Here is a 25676-nt window from a genome sequence, read left to right as displayed (position 1 = left end):
TTTCTTCTTCTTCTTCTTCTTCATGCCCCTCACCGCTTGCTTCTTCGGTTTCACATGATATTTCCAAACGTATGCCCCTTTTCTTTTTCTTCTGTCTGGTACTCAAACAAAAGAGAAACAGATACTGCGCAACAGTAAACAAGAAACAGTGCACAATGGCTACGAATAAAGTAGTCACAGTTTTAACACCAACTGGGCATCGGGTAAAATTAAATGTTACAAGTGATATAACAATCTTGCAGGTAAGAAGATCACGAAGGGAGAGGAGAACATATTAAAGATTATTATATGTTGTTGATAGCTTTTAATTTTTTATTACATGCTTTGCCTGTAGTATCCACCATGAAGGATTACCATTACCAAGCACAATATGTTTTTTTGTTTTTTATCTTGTTATTTTACGTTGATTTTCTGCCTCTTTATGCTAATCTCGACAATTACGATGGACGATGGTGTCAAACATTATCAAGTAATTGCAATTAGAGTTCGTATGGTAGTATACATGATTAGTCTACACCATTTGTCACCACATTCCTCCACTCTTGCATCATGTAAAATACAAATTTATCTATTTATTGAGAACGTTTCAGATACAACATATAGTGGCCAAATTACACTGAGTAACACTTTACTATACCGGAGACGGATTTCTTCAAATTTACAGGAGAAAGTACTTACGCAAATCATTTTCTGTAGCGTTCGGGAATGTAGTTTTGATCCATTTTAATGTGAATGCATGTGGTTTTCTACAAAAATCTATTTCCGATGCACTATTGCTGCTGCCGCCGCCATTTGCTTTCGCACGAGAGCACAATACGCTCTCGTCTTGTCCGTATATGCTAAATTGAACGAAAGGAGTGCTAATGGAACCTAACCTAACCTAACCTAGTAGGCATACCTCGTCCCCGTGATGGTTCGTGGGGCTATTGTGCATTTTTGGGCTAACGTCAATGGTTTGTGGGAAATAAGGAACAACAGTAAGTACTCGTTAATGTAAGAAATAGACATTATTTTCGTTAGAAATTCATTATTTCACCTAAAGAAATGTTTCACAATGCAGAATAGTACGTTAGCAATGTAAAAAATTGCGAAATTAATCATTGATAGGTGTCTCCGGTATAGTAAAGTAGTACCTTACACTGAAATCATCAGTAATGAAAATAGAAAAATCGCAATTTTGTCATCATAAAAAATGCTCACCTATTCCAATTCAGGTTTTTAAACTTGTTGTGTACTATAGTGTGATGCAATAATAAGTTAGAATTTTGACACACATTATAAGAAGCACCGATTATATAGCGTGCACAGATTGGCTTGGATATCACCTCCCTTTTGTGCTACTCTATTTAAAAAATCGGTAAATGTCTGTTGTATCGGAGACACATTAAAATCGAACATTTTGTGTTTTGGATGGTTCGTACTTACCAATTGTGTATTGCGGAACATAGTTGAAGGTGCCATTATGATTTTTACACGAAAATAACTTTGATTTTTCACATTAAGAGTAATTCTTTTGGTTCCATTACAAGTAATTCTTTTGGTTCCTTTCTTCTGTTGCAGAACATACAAATTCCTTACCTATGTAGCGTCTTTGCGGTTTTTCAGGGCTCCCATCATGGATTCATGTCACAGGCACACGTCTACACATTTTCTTTTTCTTGGAGTGAATTTACAATACTGGACCCCTCCCCGATTTTTGTAATATTTTGCATACTGACTAATTGAGGCCTCCTAATCACGAATTTGAAGTTAAAATTTGGGGGTCATGCGTAGAAATTGCAAAATAAGGGGGTCCGTGATTGCAACCGACAATGCACGATTGCTCATTATTTATCGCAATATTTTGCGTTTTGAATACTTAAGGAACGAAATATATATTCCTGACGTTACTACAACCCCAAATTTTAACTATGCTTGCCTAACCTAACCTTACCATGAATGGTTCATGGGGCTATTCGTCAATGGTTTGTGGGGCTACCCGTGCATGGTTTTACGACCTTAAATTTTAACTATGTTTGCTTAAACCTAACCTAACCGAGAATGGTCAGAGGTGCTATCCGTGAATGGTTTTGCGCTAATTGTGATTACGAACCGATAGAAAATCTTTGAGTGGAGTAAGTGAGCGAATTTTTTTTACTAAATCTATATCTTTGAAAATTGACAACAGGGTCAAAGTTTGGTCCCAATACTTTCATGGAGGACTGTGTTCTTTACTTCTTTTCACCCATTTTTCCTTGTTTGAAAATATGCTCAGCTTATAATTTTGACTCAACTCACAGTTGTTGGATGCTAATGTCATCATTATGGATGTGCCTGTTCTACATCATATTGAATCCTTACACAGGTGCATGCACATCCTGCAGGGACTTAATAAATGCTTACTTAGTCCTTTTTTTTATTTTTTGTAGAATATTGCACTGACCCATATACTATCGTAAATATTTTTTACATGATGCGGCAATTTGTGAACTGTTGTCCATGTAAGTTACTAGTGCTGCTGTGTTTTATGACAAGGTAATTGACTAGTCCTGACATGTTTCATGATTAGGTAATGGACTTTTTCTGCTGTGTTTTATGACAAGGTAATGAACAGGTGCTGCAATGTTTTGTGCCTAGGTAATGGACAAGTGCTACCATTCTTGAAGATTAGGCACACACAGATGTACTACATTGAAATTTTCAACGTCGAAGTCTACAGTGTTTCAAAGGCAACACACCCTGTTGCGGTAGCACTGGCAGAGACTATTCCACACAGGTAAAACAGAGACAGTGAAAAATCAGGAGAGGCCAAGCCGGTTAGGTAGCCCAGTGGAAGAGCAATGGCACCGTATGCCAGAGACCCGAGTTTGTGTCCAGGTCGAGCCTGCATTTTTAGCTGAAAATTTCTACATAGTGCTACCATGTTTGAAACATTTGTGTTATGTGCATTTCTGCATTTTCAGTTGTCTTTCAGAGTACAAAGTAAGATTAGTTTGCTTTACATATTCTGTCCATTTGTGTTTGAAATATTTTTTTCCGTATAAAAATGATTATGTGAGTAGGTTAACACAATAGCAAATCTATTGTCACATTTTTAAATTGGGCAGAAGTTATCACCATATACATTGTAAGCAAAGCTTTGGTAGATGCATTGAAGGTGACTTGCTTATAGAGTGAATTAACTAGTTTGCTTTTGTTTCAGATTCTGGAGGAAACTTGTAAGAAGAAGGGATTTGATTCAAAGAGTTATGACATTGTGTAAGTATTGCACTTCTTTTTTATTTATGAGCATAGACTGAGGATTTATATACATTACAAAGTAGGAAAATATACATGGAACTGTGGTCCCGATGTACACATAGCATCATTAAATGCTGTTCTCACTCGGATGGAAAAGCATAAAAACTTTTTGTAGAATAAAGATAATTTAACACAGTTTTTTGCATTGTATTCTACCTTGTCAATTCAATGGCACTACTATTCTTCGAAAATAAATTGAGTCATCAGACCTTAGAAACAGAGTTTTTCTTAAACATGTCTGCAATTTCGGCCACAAGTTTATATGCACAAAGCATATTTACTTACATCGATGGCAACAAAACTTTTACTGATTTGCCATCTAAATTCAGTAACAAATATTAAAACATTAACCTGATGTTGAACAGTTTTATAAAGTTACACAACAAATACAAAAACAGTAGGCTAAAAGTAACAATTTAGGTAGAACTGGTTCTCACATTTTATATTCATTATATGTGCATTCCAAGTTTATTGAAGACTTAAAAACAATTTCAAATCCAAGTTTCCTTTAAAAAATTGCAACTTTATGGAAAAAAAGAAATGAAAAAAAACTTGAGGAATGTGTTACAAACAAACTTCTCTTCAACGGGGTTTTCTTTTTTGTTCACTTTTTACAACATTTTGCCATGTAATATTCTCTCGTTTAGATCATATAACACTATCTTATATTTATTCAAAGATGTTTACTGCAGATTTTGGGTATCAGTTAATCTGAAGTTACCAGTAATGAATTTTTATGTGAAAAGAGATGTGACCTTTGTGATGTACAATATGCCTGAGATACTAAGAACAACTATGTAATGGGTATCCAAGAAGTGGAAGTTGTGGAAAGTGAATGTTTTATTTAGTAGTTCATTTTATTAGACTATTGATGCAGAATTCTTGTTTTCAAGTTTGTTCATTTTGGAACATTATTGTTTTTTCATATTTTCCAGACATCTAAATAAACCCCTGGATGCAAATGTTGTTTTCCGGTACTCAGGGCTTCCAAACAATGCACAGTTGGAGATGGTGGCAGCACAGAAAGTTAGGCAGGAAACACCAGTTACAATTGGCCTTCAGCTGGAATCTGGCGATCGAAGAACAGGAACTTTTCTTCCAACAGGTTAGGTTTCTCTGTAATACTTTTATAAAAGTGCCTGAAGCAACCTTTGGTTTCTTTCACGTGTAGATAGTCAAGAGCAGTCAGTCAGTTTGTTTTGCCTTAGTGGAAATCGCCAGAGATATTGTGCATGAGAACAAGTGAAAATCTACAGCTTTGAACTACAGTCAACAAGACTCCTCCTCAACTCAAAGCCATTGCTATTCACACCAACACCTATAACAGTGGAAGTATTGAAAAGAGCCAGTCGCTCTAGCAAAGTGGTGAATGTACCATGGTATGGAACTAGAAGCATCTCAGTATGAATACAATCATGTTGTCACTTTGAGATGTAAGTGCCAAATTCAATTTTTGCAGATTGCTTGATATCTGGCATTGTAATTTTAGCCTGTGGATTTTGTAAACTTTCAGCTACATTGTGGCAAAGTTCTGAACCCTTGGCTCTTATTGCCATCACAAATAATAATTGAGTTTGAGTTTTGATTTTAAGTCCCTTTCATGCACAGATAGGCTAATCGGGATTGAACCCACAGCTCCTTTCAAGTTGACAGAGTGACCAATATGCCATCAGGGAGGCACGGAAACAAATTGTGCATGACAAAGTGTAAGTATGTTGTACTTGTACTTCTGCCAAAAAATCTGCCTATGTAACCACCTCAAATCTATGTACCCACTTTGTTTTGATTTTCTCAATTTTCTGGTGTTACTGTTAACATATATACAAGAAAGCATAGTTACATGTAGAGAAAATCAGTTACGTAGCTTCACAAAAAGACTGGCAGAGTATTGAAATATTGCCAATTTATGATTATGTATTTAATGCACAGATTCAGAAAGAATGACTGATGTTTTTTTGTCATCTCAGATAATCTGTGGACAGTGATCAGCCAGCTAGCTCCGGAAGAAGCAGATCCAGAGTCCAGTCCCATTGCCCTCTACATGAGGAGAGAAGTTATTGGCTCAGAGGCTCTGGAAAAGACAACTTTAAGAAGTCTAGGTCTTACTGGTGGAAGAGCTCTGATAAGGTAATCGTCCTGCTCAAGTGATATTTGTGCTGTGTGAATTATCATGATACGGAGTCATAAAATTGAAAATTATCTTCCAACACATTTTATCAGATTTCTCTGCCCGTATATCTACATATTGCGAACTACAATGCAATGCATTTAGAATATCTCTCAAGAGGGCAGGACTCCGGAAACATTTTCTGTGTGATATTTTGTCAGCAAGTATTTATATTATTTCCATACTATTACACTGTTTCATCTCATCAAAATTGCACACTTCTAGAGAACATATTCTTTGTCCTAACTATACTAAGACATGTAAGAATTTAAGAAATAATGTGTTACATAATATCAATTGAAAGAAGCCAAGACAACCTAACAAAGCTATTTTACAAAACTTCTTTGTACATGTGTGTTTTATTTCATTGTCTTCTTCTTTTTTTGTATTTGTGTTTTTAAGGTCTATGTTACTTTTCCGTCACATTTTGATACTTATTTGTGTTCATAGAAGAAATTGATGAATGAACATCCACTAAGAAATGGTCAGCTCAGGACTCAAACCCAGAACCTTTAATGGGCAGACCTTAAGTCGACCACTTAATGTGTTTAACCACTAACGCAAGAAGTCTTGTTATTTTGTAGTAATTTTGACTAAAGGTGGTAGCTTTGATAAAATTGTGGACACAGGAGTTTATTTTATAGTGAACTAGACTGCTGCTGCAAGCAATTTTTGTTCTGCAGGTTCGTCCACAGAACAGAAGAGGAATTACACAAGCAAGCCAACGTTTCCGAACCTCTGCGAGTATCTTCAGTTCCATCAACAAACAATGTAGAAAATCCTGGGGGGAGAACATCCAAAACTCTTACTTTGCCTCGAAGATCTGCTACTCCTCCCCTGGCAAATCCAGAAACAAAATTAGATGAAAATAAAACAGGTGTAGAAATGAAAGATTTCCCAACAACAGCTGGTAGAAAGCTTGGAGATTCGAGTACATTGAAAGACGTAACAAACATTGCGCACGACCAGATGGAAATTGATGCCGATCCAGGCAGAGAAAGGGTTGAAAAGCGGCTGGCAGATGAAGAAAGGCCAAATGAACCAGCCGTGCCTAATGATGGCATGGCAGTAGATGCTGTGGAGGAACCCATCATTGTAAGTAAATTGTTAAATTTTTTGGTGTAAAAATAACCAATTCATGCAATAAACTGCAGACTGTCCAAAAAAGTCAACTGAGACTGAATGTACACAACTTTTGTAAAATGCAATAAACATGAAACTTACGCTGTGTATTAACTTTGTCTTTGTGGATATTTTTAAAACATTAAACAAGAAAATCATGTTAAAAAAAGTTTCTAAAGTGTAAAAAAAAAAAAATTATACAAAGTAGAAACAAACATGGATAACGGACAACTGTGGAGTGGCTTGCAAAAATTTTCAATGTGTATTGATGGTCTGTGGCTATTTATCAAACTGATAAAGGAATGATAATTTTTGATGCATTACAGATGAGTTATGGTGTTAATTATGACATATTCATAAAAAAGTATTTGTTTTTGAAATTATGAGGTGTAATGGCAATATTGGTCATGTCAGAGGACTGTACTAGATGTGTCCAGCATCTGGCTGTGTTATTTAATCAGTGCCCAGATGAAAAATATTTGAAACTTATCATACAAAAAGATGGGTAGGTCGTTAATAAAAAATGTTGATATTTCGTATCTAACATGTTAGAGAGTTTTCAGACCAAAGTAACAAGCTGCAAATGACAACCAACGTGGGGGTTCCACGTCGAAGTGACAAGCAACACTAGCTCCTCTAGTCTGCGCAAGCATGACCAACAGACTGAAATGAGATGATGGGCGCAAGTGATAAAACATCTCAGGGTGAGAGACATGTGCAGCTTGTCATGTCACGCTGTTACGAAAGGTTGCATTTTTTTCTGAAAATTTGTTTCCAGGTGACATACGTTGCTCGTCCATTGTAGCCGAGTTCTTGTTGCTTGGTCACAACTTGTACCTTTCTTTAGTTTTTCTCCACAGTCACTGTGAGAATAACTCATAATCTCACCACTGAAGATACCAGGTTCTAATCTATGCCTGGGCATGAGAATAAATGTCCCTTCATTATATTATTATCACTACGAAATGGTGCCTAGCCACTCTCCATTGATGCGATCTCTGATTTAGTTCCTTTAACAACCTTTTCATGTGTGAAGGATCGGAGTAAATCAAAAGATTTGGATAAAATTGAAGTATGGTTTGTTTATGTCCACTTTATGCTCAGATAGGCTGATTGATACTGGAACTACAGCTTAAAGTGGCATCTGAACCACCATGCAGCATGCGTGCTGGGGATCGAACTGAGGACCCCTTGATTGTGTCCTTCGAGGTTACATCACGTGGGTGCAGGCCACCACTTCTCTATCTCATTGTGTCACCTAACCTTTACACTCAAAATTTTCGGCTTGGTGGTCTTGGGCATGGCAACACTTAAAACATGTTCGCAGTGTGCCCCAGTGCCTGAGTGTACACCGATGTTACAGAGACTTCTATGGCGGCAACATGGGCCTCAGGAGAGATTGTGTTCCAACATTTGGAATTGCCTTCCATTCATGTGGGTTTTTATGAATTTTACAGTGCCTTACTTGTGTTACTTTTGAATAAAGCGGATGGCCCTTCGAGGGGCCTCCGATCCCTACATAACTTGTACAAGAGAGACCCAAAGTAAGATACATGTGATTTTTAGGCAAGGGTTACTATATCAGATGACTTACTGCATATATTTTTAAAATAAAATAATCTAATAATTATCTAATCTCACAGAGTTTGCCTTTTATGTTTTGTTTATAATGACTAAATTGTTAAGTAATAAGCAAGTTTAATGACAAAAGGAACAGTTCTTATTAATAATACAGTGTGTCTGTAAAGTCATGGTGGGGTTTCAAAACTATTTATTGAAAGAACTATGAACAGTAAGCAATTTAAATATGTACAAAATGAAAGACCAACTTGTAAGGTTTTTTTCCTTTCTTTTCTTTGTATATTTATGCAATTCAGTGTTTCTTCCGTCCGTTGCCCTACATTCAATTTCTTGCCATGCATGACTAAGCACATAAGCTCTGACAGTTTGAACAACTTCTCGTGATTCTCGATTTCAGGTGCTCAAAATTGTTGACACAAACACTACACATATTTTGATTGATGTAGCCCCAGAAGTAAAAGTCTAAAAGGTATGAGGTCTGGTCTCCAAACTTTTCTATCCATCAAACCCTTCAACTTTGGGGAAATGTCATATCCATTTGCATTTGCACTGACCATGTATAACCCCCTCCCTGCCTAAAGCACTTTGTGGCAGATGCTGGTACCTTGAAGAGCTGTAGTAGGCGGAGATTAATGTGTTGAATCTGTTGAAAGGAAGCTCAAGGACACAACAGTCCTTTGAGTGCCAAGGCATGCCAAGTGCTGTTCGTTGGGTGATTCGTGGTCAACACAAGTTCCACCATCTCTCTTTTCTGGCTTTCTAAACTTGTAATGAAATAATACATGTTGGAAGGGATGAATTGTATTTATCTGCGCCAGGACTGAGCCAATACAGATATCAATACATCGTTATTGAGAAATATCAGTTGGAATTTAATCACCAATGCTGGCCAGTACAATTCTGAAGTCTGTAAAAATTACATGTATTATACAAAATTCATAATTTTTGTTATTTTTGCAACAGCATTATGGGGAGAAATGAACTAACCGATTAAATTATTATCTTATGTGAAGTAATGAATATTTTAAAGCAGAGGTATAGTTCCATTGGAATGCTTATATTTTAAAAGTAATAAATATTCTAAAGTACTTTGAACTGTTATAAATTTCAAATGGCTGTTGGTATCGACTTGCCCTTAATCTGCACACTTTACATAAATATAAGAAATGGTCTGTTTTCACTGCTGGATATTAATATTTTTGCCCTTTTATTTTTAGCTTGGTGAAAGAAGTGCTGTTGTTTTCAGTTTAGAAATGGCAAACGTGATGCCACTCCTTGATCTTCCTGATGAGTTTTTTGAACCAACCCCCCATGAACTTCAGAAATTGCAGGCAGAATTAGTGAAAAAGAGGCATGTGGTTTCATATTCTCGTACTGTTTTTTAGAAGCTTAATTTTTCAAAGGACCTCATGTGAGATTACAAATATTTTTCATTTAAATTTGTAGTCATCGTAGTGTGGTAATTTGTGTGCAGTGAGTAACGTTACAGTAGATTTTAATATAGTTTTACCTTACCTCATTGTTATTACTAGGGTGAATCAAAAAGTCAGTTACACCCGACCTGTGTTCCTGTACTAAGAGAGATAAAATAATCACGCTTGGTGACAACACTGTTTGGAATGTTTTCTTCACACACCAGGAGCAGCCGTGCTTCAGCTGGTTTAGTATGCGAGTATGGCACGTCATATTGAGGTGGCGTCCAACATTGAGCTGCACTCCGTCGTCCGATTTTTGTCAGCACAAAGTCATAATCGGAGTGAAATCCATCGCCAAATTGTCGAGGTGTATGGTGAGAATGCGGTGTCATGCCCTATGATCGCAAAATGGTGTCAGATGTTCAAAGAGGGAAGATCGAACGTGAACGAAGAACCACGTGTCGGACAGCCTGCAACTATGAACACTATCGACAATGCGAAGCGTGTGAATGCAATCATTGTTGCTAACCGCCGCATGAAAATTAAAGAGATTGCAAGTGAACTGAACATATCCTATGGTAGTGCGTCTATGCTGATTTGTGATCAGATGGGTTATCGTAAACTGTGCTCTCGCTGGGTGTCACGCTTGTTGATGCTGCGCTGTTATTCCATGGATGGTCTGCAGTTTCTGAGCAAAATCATCACAGGAGATGAGTTCTGGGTGCACCAGTACACTCCCGAGACCAAAGAGGGCATCCATGGAATGGAGACAAGGATTCGCCACCACCAACAAAAGCCAAAACGTGTCCCAACATTTTGAAAGGTCATGCTGATGATCTTCATCGATTCTGAAGGTTTTGTTTACAGTGAGTTTATGCCCCGAGGAACAACAATCAATGCCGCAACATACTGCGAGACTTTAAAGAAGCTGAGAAAAGCCATTAAAGATCGAAGGCCTGGAAGATTGAGTGATGGGGTTGTTTCTTGTTAACGATAATGGTACACCCCATACATCTGGTGTTACATAGGATGTAGTGCAGAAATTCAAGTGGGATGTGGTCTCACCCTCCCTATAGCCCCAATTTGGCACACTGTGACTACCACCTTTTCGGTCCTCTCAAACAAGACCTAGGGGGTCAGCGTTTCACGTCAGATGTGGAAGTGCAGGAAGCAGTCTCAAAGTGGTTCAAAGAAATTGGATGGAATTTTTACACACAAGGAATCGAAAAACTTGTTACACAATACCAAGAGTGCTTGGAACACCTTGGTGTCTATGTCGAAAAAAGTTAAATGTTCATGCGTTTTCGTCCAATATTTTTTTCTTTCTAATGTGTTTTTTTTTTTTACAGGGGGTGTAACTTACTTTTTGATTCACCCACGTATTTATATTACATTGTGTACAGCTGATGGCAAAGGTTTGTTCAATCATGAATTGGAAAAAAAAAATTAGAAACTAATCAGAGGAGAATATCTGCTTGAGCTTCAACACAATTCCATTCCTGAAGGAAGCATACGATTTAGAATACAAAAAGAATTAAAACGGTCATGAACTATAGCTGTCAATTGTACTTGCAAATTTAAAAACAAAAGTTGTTTCTGACTAATTAATTGTGTAGCTTACGACAAGTGAGTACCATCCGTCGATAAATGTGACGTTTTGGGGGTCTTACCGCTCCCTTCTTCAGGCTTTCCTTAGGCACGTATTACCACATTGCCACATCAGGTTATATCAAACAAGGAAAAGGGTGTGGGTTGAAGTGGTAAAACATAATTGGATATAACTTGTCCTCGTCAAATATAAATTGATCGTATCCCATACCGTCTTACTATCGTGCGTACTGAAAGTCGTGATCAACATGTTACAAGAAGGAAGTAAACTGTACCAAAAAGAATCTAATATATGCCTGTTAAAGTACATACCTTTATTAGTCTTCAACATAATCACCATCTAAATCGACACATTTTTGCCAACGTTCTGGAAGTTTGAAAATTCCTCTCTTGTAGAACTCCGTTCGGGCACGTCTGAGTATTCTCCTAACGGCAAATTCCACTTCCTTGTTGGTGTCATATCTGTTTTCCCGCATGTGTTCTTTCAGAAAAGAAAACAAGTGAAAGTCAGAAGGAGCCAGATCTGGACTGTAGGGAGGATGTCGAAGGAGTTCCCACCCAAATCTGGCAACTTCATCCCTCGTTAGCTGTGCTGTGTGCAGCTTGGCATTGTCGTGTTGGAGGATAACACTGTCCTTGCCAGGACGTTTTTCACGAATAGCACGACGAAGTTTTCTCAAAGTGCGCACATAGTGAGCAGCATTGATTGTTTCCCCTGGAGTGAGAAAGTCCACGAGAAGAACACCCTCCGAATCCCAGAAGACAGTTCCCATTACTTTGCCAGCTGATGACATTGTCCTCGGTTTCTTCTTTCTTGGTGATGTTTGATCTCGCCACTCCAGGCTTTGACGTTTACTCTCAGGCTTGTAGAGGTGGAAAATGGTTTCGTTTCCAGTAATCAAACACTTCAAGAAACCCTCGCCTCCATCCTCTGCTCGGTACCGTGCCAAAAGTTCCGTGCAAACATCTTTTCTGTTTCATTTTTGTGCCGCATTCAAATCCCTTGGCACCCATCTGCAACACACTTTCTGGTAACCCAGTACACCAATCATCTCCTGGATAGCACTGTGCCCTACTCCAACAATGTGTGATAGTTCCCTAACCGAAACACGCCTGTTCCCGTGGATGATTTCCTGGACGCGAGCCACGTTCCTGTTGTTCGAGGCAGTTCTCGGGCAGCCTGTGCAAGGGAGATTACTGATGTCTGTGTTTCCACCTCTAAAATGTTTTATCCATCGCCTGATGCTACTGGCAGCCATACACTGATCACCATACACTTCCTGCAATCGGCGGTGGATATCTGATGCCAATTCTCCTTCCTTCAACAGAAATTCAATTACTGCACGCTGGCGAAATGACGTGTCAAACGGAGCCATTACTCACTACTCGCTAATGTGCATCGTACTGCGCCGATCACCCCACTTTCAAGTGTATGTTGTCACAATAGATGGTTCTAACTGTCTTATACAGCGCATCGCTCTACGTAAACATTTACGTCTGAAATAAAAAGTTGATCACGACTTTCAGTACGCACCAAGTATAAAGAACCTCCACACAAATGAAAACTATAAAATTCCAATCCCTCACACGGCTTTCTATAAGGAAGTAACAGCTGGTGGCCACACGACCGTGTTCAGACCGCATGGGAATAGTGTGATAAGGGGGCATCTTTTCTTTTTTAAAAGTTTTAACTTGCACAGGTTTTTAAGTGGAAGGGTTTTATAGTGATATTTTAACAAATAGCAGTAAACATGAGTCAAGGAAAGATTTTAGCGTTTTCCAAATATTTTACCTTTACTATAATATACCAATTCCTTTTCCTGAGGAGGGTATGAATTGACGAGGCTATGGTGATTTTCGGATAGCTGAAATATAGGACCTGAAGAAGGGAACAGTGGTTCCCAAAATGTTGTCGGTGTACAAAATTGATACTCATTTTACGTAAGTAATAAATAATTTTGTATTTTTAATTTTTAGAAATATGAAAGAATATAAATAGAAGTGAGTAAGTTGCACTAACCTGAAGTATGAATGTAATAGAATTGCTGCTGTTTCTGAAAGAAGCCTTGAAATGAGCATATGTACGTAAGGAGGGAGTTTGTTTAATGGGCCTGTATTTCATGTACTGTAAAATCAAGAGTCCTCATACAGGGTGACAATTAATGAACTATATGAAATAAAACCGTCGTAATTTCTGAACGGTTCGCGTGATGACGTCCAAACTGCGTGGCTGGCCACAGGGCATGATGGGAATTTGTATGCGTATGCGCACACAACATGTTGATGTCGGCCATTTGCAAGTGAAAATGTCACGGTCAGGAGTATTTTGGGGACCGCATTCTGGCTCTGGGTTACCCAGAGGCCACTGGAAGGGGACTCGCTTGGCTGCCATATTCCCCGGATCTGAACACATGTGACTCATTTTTGTGGGGCTATGTTAAGGACAAGGTGTACAGAAATAACCCCAAAACCATTGCCGAGCTGAAAACTGCCATTCAGGAGGTCATCGATGTTTCGACACTTCAGCGGGTCATGCAGAATTTTGCTGTTCGTCTGCCCCACATCATCGCCAGAGATGGCAGACATATCGAACATGTCATAACCTAAATCCGAATGTCTGTAGTGCCGTTTACATGTGCAATACAGTTTGTATACTACGTGGTTTGTCACTAATTTCTGTTTTATTTCATATAGTTCTTTAATTGTCACCCTGTATGTGCACAAGGTGGTATTATCTTACATCCGATACTGTATTTACACACAAGGTATACACTAGCACAGTACTCTCAGGCTTTTTCATAAGATGTTGATGTTTGGGCAGCAAAATACAAAGCAAACATGTTTCAACAGAGTGCATGTGTTGCTCTTTATGCATGATTCAATCAAATGATATGCAATTGGAGATATACAGGGTCATTAAAAAAGAAGGAGCAGATTACAGACTTTAATGTGGACACACGGTAAAAGTTACAAACATGTGCTGTGTGTCACCAAAGAGAGTAATGCAGTTAATATGGGCACCATGTGAACAAACGTCATTAATCCCTTTCATTCCACACGTGCTTCAACTGGTCTACAGTGTCTGGAAGTCATGAACGACCTGGACTTCTTCTTTTGTAGATGCAAAATGTTCCACAAATTCACTGCGACACATGTAAATTTGCTTATGGCATGGTGCCTGGTTGTTGAATTGAGCTCAGAATGCACTTGCACTGTGGAATTACACTTGGAATGCAAAATTACTTCTCCTTGGGAGTCACCATGCTGCTTACATCACCTCCAGCGGCACTGTGGGGAATGCAACAGAAGTTCTATGCAGGTTATTAAAACTGATTCTTACCATGATGCATAACACATGTTTGTACCATGTTATCACAATAAAGATTTGTAATCTGCTCCTTCTTTTTGGGGAAAGCTGTACATAGCATCAAAAGCAGATGTACAAAAACTAGATGCCCTGTTGTAAACATGGCAAAACACTTGTGTGTTTTTTTTGTTGTTTTTTTCACACTAAATGTACTTGAAAATTTCTTAACTTTGGTGTCTGCTTTATGAAATAGGCAATAACATGTATTACATTACACTGAAATAAATACATTATCAATAAGTTTCAAATGCACTATAATACCAAGTAACGTAAACAACATTACTTACGTGAAATTTAGAAGATTTCGTACTTCCGCGTTGCACAATTTTACAAATTATCACAAAATGAAATTTTCATCTAAAAGACCGAACATTTCTAAATAGATGGCCTGGCAACATTATGATAACTTCATATTTCTACTTCCCAATAAAGGGAGTTGATCTTGTGGTGTGAATACTTCAGTCCCTGATGATGCAAACAAGAAGTTTGTGAAATGTTGAAAATGCAGTGGAACGCTGATTTTACATTTTCCCACATTATACAGTCAAACTTGATGACCCCCATGACACACTACGATGCCAGGGGTTCCAGGTTCAAATTCCAGCCTGGGCATGGATGTTTGTAAGTGTCCATTCATCAATTTCATCACATCATCACTCATCCACATCTTTGCAAATTAGCCAAAAGTGGCAGAAAGGCGAAGTAAAATAAAGCAAATCAATCAAATCAATTGAAGGCCACAACACAGCAAAATGTAATAAAATGTTACTCGATTTTACACTTTTTCACATTTTAAGTTTTTTAAGCTTGGTTCCCTGAAAAACATAAAATCGAGGTTCCACTGAATTTTGTTTCAATTTCTGTGAGCTGTCCATATCCAGGTCATATATAAAGAATATTAATAAGTTGTTTGTTTTTAATGTTCAGTGTTTTATTTTAGGACTGACATGGAGAATGCGCATTTGCAAACTAAATCGTATAGAGAGCTGGAAGCAACAAAGCAAGAATTGTTAAAGTTAAATAGATACAAATGCACAGTCATCCGCATTCAGTTTCCAGACAGGATTGTCCTGCAGGGAATTTTCAAACCATGGGAGAAAATCAGTCAAGTCCTGAGCTTTGTGAAAGAATATCTCCAAAATCCAGATATGGACTGCTATTTATGTAAGTGGGCTTAATTTCTTCATAATTATTGGCAGAACTAAATGATCGATTCAATACGGATTGCCTGCACCAATTTGATAATCAATTTTGATTATAGAATTCAGGTTTTTTTACAATTCTACATCAGATTGGTGGAATATTGGGTTATAGCATCAGGAAATTTTATATCAATATTTTGTCAGTATTGGCAAAAATTTCATATTGGTTCATGTCTAACATTTACTAATATCGATAATCCACAAACCTGAGAGAAATTTTAAATCACAAGTTGAATGTTATGTTCTTTAATATATTCATGTGGAACAGATGATTCTTAACTTTGCCTTGGAAAAAATATAATTCCAGATTACGTAAAGTGCCTTAAAGTCTTATATTTTTCAACATTTTGTTTTGATGGGTAGTTCCTTGGTGTTTTGTTCTAATTGAGTATTTCCGTTAATTTCATTACCTTCTTTATACAATGTTTTTAATTTATTATTATACATAGTTAATGCTGATTTCTGGAGCTGTGGCATCGAAAAAATTATTTGTCTCAATCCTGACATTGGGAAGTGTTTTTCCAATGTTTTGGGATCCTGAACAGTTGGGAAGTTTTGAATGGCCATGTATAAAAAGGTGCCTAATTCTAGAGGTTTTCTTCAATATAAATACGTGAAATGTCTTGGAAATTGCAGAAATGCGAAAGGAAGAAATAGAGAAATGCTGTAGAATTTGAGATATACAAAGTGTTGGGAAATCCTGACCATCCCATTCCCATAAATTTCCTGGTTTTGTCAGGGTATGTTGAATTTCCAATTCTGATGAAAATTTTCGTTCTCTACACCCTTACAGATTTCTTCTTGCCTAATTTCCCATTCTTACCTTTATTGCTCTTTTTGTTTGACCTCTGTATGTGGCTCCTTTCTCAAATTCATACACAAATGAGTGTTTATATTTTGAAATATGCCTGTACTTGTGTACAAATGCCAAGTAGTTATAAGTCACATCCACCCTTGGTTGCAGATCTTACACCACCAAAAAAAGTCCTTGATCCATCTTTGATGCTACTGAAAATGGACCTTGTCCCAACTGCAGTCCTCCATTTTGGAGTCGGGAAGGATGATGGAGGGACCTTCCTGCGCCAAGATGTCCTGAGTCGATTGTCTTCTCCAAACTCTGCAGCAGCTGCAGCAATGAAAATGCGGTAAGTGACAAGTGTGAATAGTAGCAACTTCATATAAAGAAGGGTTTTGGTTTGTAAACTTCAGTGCTATTGTCCCACATAATATTTGAGTGCAGTAAAGCAAATTGGTCAAACTTAATTCCCTTTGTCCAAACACTTTTATGTGGATTTTGAGGGTTTCCGATATTTAGTAGTGGGGGAATAATTATTTTCCTAATTTTTACATAGGTTTTTTTTTTTTTTTTTTTTTGCAGTAAACCACTTTTGTACATTCGTTTTACAACATTATCTGAGCGATTTCATAATGCTAATTTATTATTATTTTGTTTATGGAGATAGAAAATTGCAACGAATCATTAAAAATACTTTTATTTTTTATTCATGTATTGTTTTCTTCAGAATAATCATTATTCAAATTATTTGAGCTAAACTTAAGGGTAACAAAAGAGAAAATCTTCCACATTAACAGATAAAAATTCACATTTTCAGAGAACAAAATACGTAGTAGCTATCTTCCTTATAGCCCAAGTTCAAGCATTCAGTATCTGGTGTTGGCAACAGCAGAGAGTTGTCATAGAAGTTCTCATATTTTTGTGTGTAATCCAGCAACTTAGAAATATAGTCTAGTTTCTTCCTGTTTATGGGGACCTTTCCTACTGGCTTTTGCTGAAGGTAGCTGAGGAGAAACTGTCCAGGCAACAATTCATGCAAGACATGCCCAGGATTTTCGAGTGGAGGGGGGCTATGTATACATTTTTTAGTCGTCAGCCTTCATTTTGCCACCACGTTTTCCTGCTTTTGACGTTCTTTTCTTCAGGAATGCTGGGCCAAAGGGGGTATGACACCCAGCTCCCTCCCTTGGGCACATTACTGAATTCACGACAATGCTAAACACACCATTCTACAGGAGAACAATTGTTCTTGGATACAATGCAGTATTACCAACTGTACAGATCATGCGATTGAATCAGTTAAACTGAAGTTACATCTTTACTGCAGAAAGCCTCTGTGTCACAGTGCTTGAGGGGTTTCTGCAGTAAATGGATATTTCAAGGCCACTTGCCTGCCTTAGGGATGCAGTTATATGAGCAGTTTCTACATCAAATGATGCATCTTCGTAGGGGTTATATAAAACTAAAAATGTTTTCGCCAAAAGTGGTTGATAGGAAGTTTCTGAAATAAAGGATTCAATTTAAAATAGCGTCTTGTCAATTTTAACAAAACTTTTGAATTTTTTTTTTTGTTTTTAAAGGAATTTTCAAGAAGATTGATAGCTTCAAATATTCAGGTCTTGTTATCAGAAAGTAATGATATTGAAAGTAATAATTTTCTTACAGCTAGCCAAATAGTGCTTTCAAAACAAGGAAGTGGAATATTTTACCTGGATAATTAACTGATTAAGTTTTACCCACAAGTAGGTATCCGTTTATTGGTAATGTTTTCTACAAGAACTAACCTGATATTTTAATAATAGCTCTAGAAAAGTTCACAAATCTGTATAAAAAACAAAGATTTGGGTATCTACAAAACTGTGGAAAAATATATATATATCAATTTCAAGAACCCCTATTTCATAAATAGCATGCATGTGTGTGGAGGAGTTTGATCTCCAAGATACCATTTGCTTCTCCAAACATTATGTATTTATATTGTAATAGAGCCATGGTAGCTCAGTTGTTAGGGCTTCTGACTACCATGAGAGACCCCCAGGTTTGATCCTCGACAGGGGATAACAGTATTTTTTTTTTCATCACCTGTTCAAGTAGATCCGGCACTGACCCAGCATTGTGTAAAGTGCATACCTGAAGGAAACTCTTTGGGGTAAAGGTGGCAGGGGCATGGTGCTGATCACATCACCCCCACCTTCAGCCATGATCAAGAAAGTGTGGTGCCGTAACTCAACACCCCTCCTATATGCCTTCATGGCATGGTGCAAAGCACAGGGGAGCACTTTTCTTTTTTTTACTTTATTTGTTTTGTTATGATTTATATTTTGTTAGTAGTAGGGTAATTTATTTGGTTTAGATTGTGTTTTTTTAAATCCTAAAGAAAGTGCTCAGATGACAAAGAGGTTCAACATGAGTCGGCCAGTTTGACTAGAAATATTTATACTCTGTGGATCAGGACACTGATTACGCAATGGAATAAATGCATCAAATAAAGTTAAACCCTGTGCATTGCACTGTACCATGGAGGCACGTGGAGATATTCCACCACGCATTCTTGATCTCGGCCATGTTTGCATACAATCATTGATGGCAAAATTAAAACTGAATTTCTAATCAATCAATTAATCTTTGAGTATGCCCAGAATCGCACTACAAGGTTCTTTTGTCCCCATTACCCTCTTTTCTATAAGCTTCTGCAATTATATAACATCCTACCTCCAAATGTCATTTTCTTGCCAGAACACAGTTTCTGACAATCATTAACAAAGTGTGCATGTAATTTTTTTCCTGTGTTGACTTGTGTTCTTTCTGCTGCTACAACAGTTTCAGCATGAAATATTAATTCAATATTGTATCTGAAAGTACATAAATAAATACTGGAAGTGATGTGATCAGCACTGTGCTGTGGCCAGTTTTACCCCCTCCCCCCTCCTCAATACACACACATTGATTAGAAACTGGATAGGCTTCAAAGTCACTTAGAAGAATATTTTTGCCTGAAATCATCCACCTCGTGCCCCGAAAACTGGACCTTTCATGTGGCAGTCTGACACCGTATCAACTGTGCCACCAATCTTCTTGGTGAGAACTGAGATGTGTAAATGGTTTTTAAGTAATGGTTTCATTACTTTTTTATAGCCATTCATTGTTTACATTTGTCAAATTGACACTAGGCCTGAGTCGATACTGATGCCAATGTTTTGGTTGGATCTTATTTACTGATACTAACCGATATGTTTGACATTTTGATCTTTTGCAGAGTTCGAAAAGATACCACGCAACACTTTTGTGAAGTCTAATTATCCCTGAAATTATGCCAGATTCAAAGTTTCTATTTGTTTTAAATCAATATTGTGTGGAAAACTTGTATTTTGTGATTATGTCAGAGGTTTTTTAATGTTCTGATGTATTTCTTGGATATTTTGAAACAGAACTCTGATAAATTGATGCTAATAATTGGAATGCAATATGTACACACTAATATTAATCTATCAGGTGATCCGTTTGAGATGTCAGAAAAAGAATAATGCGACAATTTTGGTTTGTTTTACGCAATTCATTGATGACCTCTGGCAAACAAATTGTTGTATATGACTCAGCATTTACAGTCCTTCCATCTTCTAAAGCTATTGTTGCCACATGTCCGGTATAACCGAAGAAACAAGAAATAATTTGCTTGGCAGCACTCCTCGAACTAACAACTTTTGTTGGTTTCGGCTCACTTTGAAACACCAAAACAGTGGATTGCTGTTTAGTTTCGGGTTCGTATGAATAGATCCAAGTTTCGTCCCCTGTAACGATGTAGTACACCAAATTTGACTTGCCTCGGTTGAATTTTTTGAGCATTTCTTTACACCAATTTACACGAGCCTGTTTTTTGAGCTTCAGTCAAGTTGTGCGGGATCCAACTGAAAGTTTCCATATGTTCAGATGACCATGCAAAATCGTATGTATTGCTTTCATGTCAATGTTCAAGGATGCCTGAATCTTACGGTATGTCACATGCCGATCTCTCTCAATCATTTTATGCACAGCATCAACATTATTGACAATAACAGACATGAATGGACGACCTTCACGAAATTCATCACTGAGAAATGTGCGACCACGCTTTATTCGGAAAACCAATTGTACACAGTCCTATTGGATGGTGCTTCATCCCCAAAAACCAGATTAAGTCGCTCGATGCATTGTTTTGGTGTTAAACTACATTTGAAATCATAAAGATAAACTACATTTGAAATCATAAAGATCATTGCCTGAAAGTGTTCACGAGAAATTTCCATTTCTCACACAAAACTACTACTTCAAACTGCTGTGAAAAATAAACGAATAGGCTTAAACAAACAATTGAAGATACTTTAAACATAAAAAAGGTCTATTTTTCTCGATTTTTATTATAGCGGAACACTAGCGCCACTGTTGGTGGTAGTTTGTAGAAACTTTTCCAGCAGCCCTTGTATTACAACAACTGCTCAGAGATACCTACATTAACCTATTGTACACAACGGTTTACTTTTCTGACATCTTAAATGGATCACCCTGTATATTTTTAACAAATTTTAGTTATTACAATTTTCTAGCACCAGTATCATTATGGGTGTTGGTTCTAAGTGGTATCAGCTCAGCCCTAATTGACACTATATTAAAAATTCCATACCAATTTATTTGGAGCTTCTTCAAGAAAACATAGTTTGTTTGCACGTAACACAACAAGAATTGAAGTCTCGTATAAGATTTAATTGATAAGTCAAGTCAAAGGTTTAGGATGTACATTAACCTGCATGGTAACAAACAACATGACAGATTTTATACATTTCAGGAAACAATGTCCTTCAGAGACTCAAGATAGCACTGATCACAAGGATGAAGTGCTTCTGCACAATGTTCCGGACATGAAGCCAGTGAGGCCTCCGCATCCAGTGGATTATGCCCCTCGTAAAACAAATGCAGGGCTGCCTTCAAAAGCTCCTAAGTGGCTAAAACTGGGGAAATAAGATGTAAAGAATCACAAATTTGTATATGTATGTATATATTTCTTGTAACTTTTCTTTTCGAACTACATTGTTTATTGAAAGTATTCATGTTTTGTTAATAAGGATTGATGAAGTGCCTTTTTTACCGGTGTTTAGTGAAGATGGTTATTCCATTATAAAAAAAATTTTGATGGCCATGTTAAAAGGGTGAATGTATCATGATGTAAGTGTATGTATGAATCTCTCAAATTATTGTCAAATATTTCCTGTATATACTGTGTAATTTGACTTGAATATATTCTTTTGAAAACATATTTATTTGTTGATTATTGACTATCCATTGTCCAAAGTGTGAGTGCAGTGCTCACTAGAAATTTTTACTTTCTAAATCAAGTGTACATTAAACTTTATTGTCCCACGTTTGTGAAGAACCTTATCCAATTGAAAGGGATGGGCACATAGCTTACACAGGAGGAAAACACAACTTCCTCTTTCACCCTTGAATGTTGATTATTGTGCTGCATTAAGTGTGGTGGTTTTTAGTTTTGTTCCTATAAATAGAACATTACAGATAACCTACAATTAGGCAGAAGAGGTGAGCAAACATCACTGAACCCATATCGATACCAATGCTTGAATACTTAATGTAACAATAGAAATTGTATTCAGAATATTCATACATTTTAAAATTAACTGCTAGAGGTATGCATATTTTGTTTTAGATGGCTTGAGGTGTATTTTCTTGCCATGTTTTGAAATTATGTGGAATGAACTGCAAAATAAACTCTTTAAGCCAGAAATTTAGTTTATTAACACAAAACTTTCTGAAGTTTGAATTATTGTGTGAGTTATGCAAAATCACAAAGTTGATTAATTCTGAAGCAAAAATGCACTCCTTCATACAGGAATAAACATAATACTCTGATAACTACATAAATGTGCTGTTAGAAGGAAATGTTTATTTTCCATACTACGTACAGTTTGCCTGAAATGTGCCCAGTTTTTGTACCAAAATCTTGATCTTTTACGCCATAAATATGTATGTGGTTCTTTAGTACTGAAAGCAAAGTTACAAAAGTTTTACAAATATGTTTTCCAATGAAAGTTATAACTCTTGAAATCATTGTATATCTAAATATAAATAAAAATTTAGATTGTACATTTGTTTTCAGGGGACTGAGATTAATTAAAATCGACATTTTTTTAAACATTTTGCTCTACTGGGACCACAAAGATTGAATGTATAATGCAGGAAAATATATAAATCCAGGAACGTAAAATCATGGTTCCAATAATTTTCTTGTACAACCATTTTATCCTTATGGATTACAAGATAATTTTATTATGTTTTTACACATTACTCTTACTTGGTGTTCACATTCACAATACTAACTAACTAACTCTCTAGTCTTCTTAAACCCGAAGGTTCATGGCTACAGCAACACAGGCCTTCCATCTTTCCCTATCTTGAGAAAGTTCTATATACTATTTTCTATCCCTACCGATTTCCCTTAGGTCCATCTTCGTCTTGGCCTTCCTACAGGTCTCTTACCATCAGGTTTCCCAACAAGAATCCTGTAAACTCCTCTTTCCTCTCCCATTCATGCCACATGGCCTGCCCACCTAAGTCTTCTTGATTTAATTATTTTAATAATATCTGGACATAAATACAAATTATGTAACCTTCTCCACTCACCTGTCTCCTCATCCCTTTTAGGTCCAAAGATTTTCCTAAGGATCTTATTTTCAAATACTCTCAATTTATGTTCCTCTTTCAATGTAAGGGACCAAGTTTCACATCCATATAATACTACAGGCAAAATTACTGTTTTGTATATTTTAACTTTTAGTTTCTTAGATATTAAACGAGAAGACAACAGTTTATGAAGAGAGAGAAGTAACATGCATTTCCTGAATTAAGCCTACTTTTTATTTCCTCTTTAATATAATTTTCATTTGTTAATATTACTCCTAAGTATTTGAATTTGGAAACTGCATTCACAATACAGTAGATGAAATGATGATAATATTGTGTTTCCTTAATGGTGTAGTGGCAACATCATTGCCTTGCAATCAAGGGGTCTCAGGATCGATAATACTGGCGTAGGCGCATAGTGGTTTGGATCCCACTTGAAACAGTAGGTCTGGTTCCGACTAACCTTTCTCTACATTGCTGCGTTAAAACCACAATAATATAAATTTATGTGGGTTTGATTTTATATAAAATAATAATTTTATCCATAACTCTAAATATTACAACATGGCTAACTCCATGCTTAACAACCAATCAACAATAACAATTTAATATCTGCATACAAAGATGATATAACATCGTAGATGTTTTACAATCAATCTACTGCTACTTTCCCCTTCTTCCAAATGACAGCTGCAGTTTGTCAGGTGGTTTCCTCCTAGAAGATCGACTTGGACTCTTCACGGCTGAGGAAGTAACAGCTTCCTTTCGCGTCCTGTGCGGTCTCTCTTTACAGTCCCTCTCCTGTGCCAACACGGAACCATTGAAGATCCAAAAGTTATCTTCTCCACTGTCCGTACCAACATGTTATATCGAAACTTTACTTGATGCAGGTATACCCTTCTCGTTGTTCCACCAGCATTGACCAATAACGGGCGTCTTCCTATTGGTGACCCCAAATTAAAGAGTTCAGTATGGGGCTTATGGCGACAGTGTTGCTGTATGGTGCACAATAGAAGAAAGCTCCAGCGTACATCGAGCATCTGCTGTAGTACATGCTGCAGCAAAAGTTAACGGTCAACGGGTACTGATCAATACAAGAATACATGCCTTGGTGGGAAGCTGTTTATTGTTGCAGCTGTTGGTCCAGAATAATGATGGTCTGTGGAGGAAGATTTGAAAATAATTGTATCCAAATATACTTTTTATGTGTCTTGCAGTCTATTTTATGACATACGTCGGCAGTGTTTTTTTCTTTCTTTTATGCACAGAAGAGACAGATTTCGGCACATTGGCGAAAATTGCACTCAGAACCTTAAAAGAGGTCTTGGCTACCATATCCTGTGTGATAACACCCACTCAGGTCCATATTTAACTTATGGGCCTTGGATGCCTATTTCCAGTGTAAGTCCATTGTTCACGGACCATGCTGCCATTAACACACTGATTTTGGTCAGCAACACAACACCTGATCTGCTCTCAGGCAGCTAACAAACACAAGTGAGCTTGAACTTGAAGCTCAAAACATAATAGGACACCTGACTGCCTCCTGTGTGAAGTCCCAGCCTTAGAAGCCTCTGATTGTCTAGTCGAGGTCACATGTGGCTTTTCCTTGTCTGTGGAGGTTCAAATTCCTTCCACCAGATGGCAGAGTTATCAGGTGGTTGAAAAATGTAAACAAAGGTTTTTTTTCACCTTTTCTGGGTTATTTATGCCAGATAATTAAAAATGAGTTTACTTTTCATAAATTAGGCATTATTTTATCTATGCACAAATGTTATATTTAATAAGAAATAAGGGATTTAGCAAATATATGATTTGGAGCACATGGTTTTTTGTATTCAAGATGGCTACTGTCTACCTGAAAATTGTTACTTTTTAATAAATAAAGCATTTCTGTCCATCCCATGGGTGTAGAAAATGGTTTGTAAGCATTACCCATGATGCTAATTGGGGGAAAGTATAAGCCTTTGGGAAATAGCTCTCACAAGCCTTTTCCGACATTAACCTAATGGCCCTTCTTGCACTTAGGTTGGGTCTGTGGGCATTTGTGTGTGGACATGTATGCCCAATCCTTGATTGGTCATAATATTACAAGGTTGATAAGATAACAACAACTCTGCAGGAGTCTTCTCCGTAGCATGGCAAGGTGTAAACCTGGTTACTCGTAATGCACCTTCCAAAGCTTCTCTGAAGTTGTAACTTCTTCCCAGAAGGATATCTTCCACCCACCTCTTCTTCAGAGTACTTTTACGTTTTGTACCTACTTCTCAGCTAAACCATTGCTAGGTGGATGATATGGTGGTGAATGAATAATTCGTATCCCCAAATTAGAGCAAAATTCTTTAAAGTGGTCCATTATCACATGCAATTACGCTAGGATATCCATACCACTCAAAACATTCCTGAAGACCGTTTGTTGTTTCTTCGCTACCCGTAGACTTAACTTCCCAAACTTCTATCCATCTTGTAC

At 37.2% G+C, this 25676-nt stretch overlaps 1 protein-coding gene across 1 annotated transcript; it reads left to right on the top strand.

The window, feature by feature from the left end:
* Positions 1 to 122: 122 nt before the first annotated feature.
* Positions 123 to 21818, top strand: LOC145998845 (tether containing UBX domain for GLUT4). The gene is made up of 9 exons (XM_083135514.1): positions 123 to 242; positions 3182 to 3237; positions 4215 to 4384; positions 5247 to 5406; positions 6130 to 6541; positions 9367 to 9500; positions 15480 to 15703; positions 16706 to 16886; positions 21357 to 21818. The coding sequence occupies exons 1-9, from the start codon at positions 156 to 158 to the stop codon at positions 21529 to 21531; spliced, it is 1599 nt and encodes a 532-aa protein (XP_082991640.1). The 5' UTR covers positions 123 to 155; the 3' UTR covers positions 21532 to 21818.
* Positions 21819 to 25676: the final 3858 nt, after the last annotated feature.

This window comes from Lepisma saccharinum, chromosome 14 (genome assembly GCF_977018435.1).
Source record: "Lepisma saccharinum chromosome 14, izLepSacc3.1, whole genome shotgun sequence".
Classification (NCBI taxonomy): Eukaryota; Metazoa; Arthropoda; class Insecta; order Zygentoma; family Lepismatidae; genus Lepisma; species Lepisma saccharinum.
This window is presented reverse-complemented; position numbering and strand designations above follow the sequence as displayed.